At 42.9% G+C, this 4,581-nt stretch overlaps 1 protein-coding gene across 1 annotated transcript; it reads right to left on the bottom strand.

The window, feature by feature from the left end:
* Positions 1–1,269: 1,269 nt before the first annotated feature.
* PHALS_02312 (small rna degrading nuclease 5-like) lies at positions 1,270–3,978 on the bottom strand (the record flags this gene model as incomplete). Its single annotated transcript, XM_024716788.1, has 1 exon — positions 1,270–3,978. One exon carries the CDS (start codon positions 3,976–3,978, stop codon positions 1,270–1,272), a length of 2,709 nt encoding a protein of 902 aa, XP_024582351.1.
* Positions 3,979–4,581: the final 603 nt, after the last annotated feature.

Genomic DNA, 4,581 nt, shown 5'->3' with positions numbered 1-4,581 from the left:
AATGAAGAGTTCGAGCATGAAGCTGTGTAGTCAAGTCTTGGGGGAAGTGTGGACGGATATCCAGGTATCAGACTTGCCAACACCCTACAGTGGGTAACCACTTCGTGGAAGCGGTCCGCAAGAACCGCCGGTTGCGAAGAGTCACGTTCCGTAGCCCACATAGGGAGAGAGAGCGAATGAAACACTACTGCATTTGCATTGAACAGCACAAGAGACTACACGTAGTGACAACAAGCGCTACCAAGTGCAACGAAGTAGCTATACAGAAAAACTTTACAAATCACGCTCACGAACGTACGGACTATGAGTTGTATGTTTCACCCAGAAGCGTGACCAAGAGCCTTTAACTTTCTACCACTTTTTTTAATGAATGACATATAACTAGCATTGATTAGTACCAACAATATATTGTTGACTAGCTACAGCGTAAAGGTCAATGGACTACGTAGTGCAAAGAGAGCGGCCCACGTGAACAACGAACTTCTCTTTCTGACAAACCACTTCTCTTATCCGTACCAATTCTTGTAGTAATGCTTTTTGTACCGAGTTTTTCTTAGTTTGATGCTAAGTCTGATGAGCAGTATATTTTGAAAGGTGTACGTGCACTACAACATGGTACATGCCCATTAAAGTAAAACACATTTCCACCACACTTTCGACGGCACCCACTTATGCAGCGCCTTGACACCTTTTGGCTGGAACTTGATCAAAAGTTTTCGGATCGAAATTGCTGGGGATGTACGTTATCGACTTCAATAACTTTGTGTTCATAATCAATTGACGAAGTCTCGTCATATTAGACGGTCTCACAGCGGTAATCGTTGGCGACAAAACGAAAATCTTTTGCGTTTTGCTCATTTGAAGAAGGCAAGACTTTACTAATGATAAGCATTAAAAATGACATGATCTATTGCTGAAGGCATTCACAATATTACTTGGATTATGTGTTCTAAAGTCGTGCAACAGTGACTGCCCGAACAAAGCACGCATTTGAAAACAGCTGAGGAATGAGTATGCCGCATTCCACAATATGACGTCACCCTTTCGGTAAAATTGATGCTCCGAAAAAGCATCAATTTGAAGCAGGTCCAAGCTCGGTCGCATATCCTTTCGAAAAACTATCCACAACTACTTGAACTTTTAAGCCAAAAGTAGTTACGTTAAGCTTTAACCTGCCAGAATATCAACCAAAATGCACCTTGCACATGCTTTATACTCCATCCCGTGACAACTTTATCCAAAAGATAGTGTGAGCATTCTGGAGTATTCTTATCGATTCTGCATGAGAAACAGGCAGCTTTCCATGGCACCACGGAATGCATCGCCGACCGCAGCGTGCAGCTCTTCTGGAGCATCGTCGTTGGTGGGGGTGGCATCACGCCATTTAGAACGCGTTTGTAGGCCCTTGAGATATCGTAATAAGCTTAAATCTCCTTGAGGAAGTACAAGCAGCAGCATATCCTTTGGTAGTACCTCGTCACGAACCTGCTGCATAAAAGCATTGACTTGCTCACAATAAGCTTGCTGTTCTCCCATCCAAAGCTCATGATTTCCAACAAAATCGTTGTATTGCGTTGTGCTAACTCTAGGAGGTTCAATCTCCACCCAACAGAGGTCTGGCTGCTCACTTGGCTGAGCATCCATGACAATTTGAATACTATTTTTCAATTCCTCCAAAGACTCACAAGTATCAATCTTTTTAAGAGCATTTGCCACCGTTTTGGAAGCACCGGTTTTGTCCTTGGCCTCCACCAAATGAGCATGACAAAATGGGCTCTGGGATTGAATTTTAAAGTCACCACTGGCGAATAAATCCCACGGTTTTCGTTTTGTTTGACGAGCACCATTCACGATTTCATCGTGGCTACGCAGTCGAAGCATTTTCATTGACTTGTCTAAAGCAGAAACTTTATCAACAATGGAATCAAAAGCACAGCTTGAAGCGACTACACTTGGGATGCCAAACCAAGGTCCATTACGAATCTTAAGCAGGAGCAGCTCTAATGATGCAATTGCGTCTTCAGCCGAGTCGTGTCCAGTCTGGATCTGCATTTGAATATCTTTCTTAAGATACGTCTTGGTAAGAAACTTCAGCGATGTACGGAAGGGAAACCCGCGTTGATGAGGGTACAAAATAGCCGTGTCTCCAATCGTCAGATGCACTAAGCGAAGAGCGCGTAGATCGCTCGTCAATGAGTGTCCCACAAGAATTGTATCCTCAAAGAGATACTGTGTTGTCAGATCCCGCTGTACATCAGCTAAAATGTATTTAGTTTCTCGCAATGTTTCTTCAGAAATGCCGCTAAACTCCGTGTGATAATTTAAAATGGTGCTCTGTGGTTTCACTAGCTGATCGTAGACTACAGTACCTCTAATATCGACAACTGTCACACGCGTCAATTCCATACCAAGATCCGTTTCGCACATTTCACAGTCCAGTGCATAAACGAAATCATCACGTAATGACTTTTTTGTAAAAACTTCCTCAGTTTCCATCAGATCAATTTTATCGAACGCTGAAGAATCATCAACCGGAATAGTCGGTCGCGGCTTCGTTGCAACATAATTGTCGCGAGTTCCTCCCTTAGTCGCTTCAACTAATCTGCGTTGTTCTTCTTCCACATATATCGGAAATCCATGCTGTACCAATTCTTCACGTGAAAGCAAATAATACTCGAATGCTTCCCGAGTCAAAAGTTCCTCCTCTTTCGCAACTTTGCTACTTGTTTCCGTGCCTAACGTTGTTTGAACACTTACTTTTTTCTTTTGCAAAATTAGTGAACCATCCACCGAGCGAGGTACGTCGATAGCAATAGCTTTTGCAAGGGAGAGCCAAATGGACCGTGGCTTGTCATTCCGACTTTTCTTGGCCAAATGTTCTGGAACCTCGCGCGCGTATGTCTCATCCGTGACTTTGTCGGTTCTAAATTCGTGCATGCTTTCATCTTGGCTAACAAGCACATCTAACGTGTATGCATCATCTTCTACCTCGTCCATCGCAGTATCCGCACCTTTCATTGTCGCATTTATGTCTAGTGCCACATTCATTGTGCGCTGTCTCCATTTGAGATGTAACAAATCACCATCTAGAACCCAAGTTCCCCCAATTGGTTGACTTCGACGTGTAAATGTTCCTGTTGGATTGAAGACAAGTTCATCTGTAAATCCAGCTGAATGTTTCATCAAAAAGGTTAATTCGTGTGCATAATAAAGCTCGTCTGTTGATAGCTCATGTGTATCCACTGTCGGCTTTGGAAAAGTATAAAGAAGCTCTGGTAATGGTGCTTCCGACCGTCTTATCTGAGTAGAGTCATGTTTTTTGAGTACTACTGGCATGCTTGAACACTGGTCAAAGAAATTTAACTTGGATCGGTATTTCTGCAACACTGATGGATGCATCTTTTGAATTAAAATGACACATACTTTGCTTGGCAAACGAGCTCGAGGTGTCAAATATGGCAGCAAATATGGGCTCACCACACCTTCCAGGCTACTGCTATCACCACGAAGGACATTCAGTATAATACTTTGAACGTCCTCGATGTCCAAGCGATTTGCACTGCCCATCCATGTGGCAAAATTTAGTAGTACATTACTGCAAGGCTGTTGCCGAGGGTGTTTGATGATCAAATCTTCATCGTATACACGATCATCGTTTGACGAGACATCGCGTCTGTAGCTACTACTTCTGTGATTGTTATAGCGACCTTTTTGGTGGTGTGAGAGTGGTGTACGTTTGTCGTATATTGAGGCTGTTTCAGTGTGGTTGCCATTCTGTAACGACGAGTGCAAACGTTTGCGCGGATTCTGACATCTAGAGGCGAGAGGAAGCGTGGCAGCAAATGGTGGAGGCTGTATGACGCGATTTATAGCCGCTGACGTAGGTATTGATGAAGAAGTATCATTTGAGCAGGAATTTACGATATCTTCCACTTCCTCGCCCTCCTCCAAAATCTCGCCGTCTTCGTGATTGCTCATTGACACAGGAATTATTATAGTAGATGCTCACAAGCGTGATATTTAATATTTCTAAAGTTACACACATGCAATATTGCAAATATTTCATTTACTGGTCGAATAAGCTGATTTTTAAGCTTTCTTTTAAGAAAATTTGTTAGAACTAGCATTAAAGATGATTTATTTCTGGTCGCGCATGATATGCTTTGTATTGATTAATAAGGTTGGAAGAACGGATTAAAATTGCCAGCTTGAGTCGTAAGTACAACTGCGATATCTAAATTATGCTTGCGCATATGAAGCTTGAGCATATTGGCCAGCATGCAATCCAGGCGAAAAAACTGATTGTATGGTGTGATGCATGCAGCTCATGTAGATTATTCCTCACAACTAGCAAATGACAATGTTGAAAAAGCAGAAATATCTTGATAGAAATTGCTTTCTTCAAAAAGAGATGCAGCGCAGCTACTGCGCAAATTGCTAACAATTTCGTCGTAGGAGGGGGCAACAATAAACAGCCAGTTCCAACAATGCATAGCCGGTGGATAAGAACGCTTGTAGTGTAACGGGGTTACATGAGAATGACCCGTCACTCTCCCAAGGGAGATGTGGTGTGGCATACAC

This window comes from Plasmopara halstedii, assembly GCF_900000015.1.
Source record: "Plasmopara halstedii genome assembly, contig: Scaffold_1878, whole genome shotgun sequence".
NCBI lineage: Eukaryota > Oomycota > Peronosporomycetes > Peronosporales > Peronosporaceae > Plasmopara > Plasmopara halstedii.
This window is presented reverse-complemented; position numbering and strand designations above follow the sequence as displayed.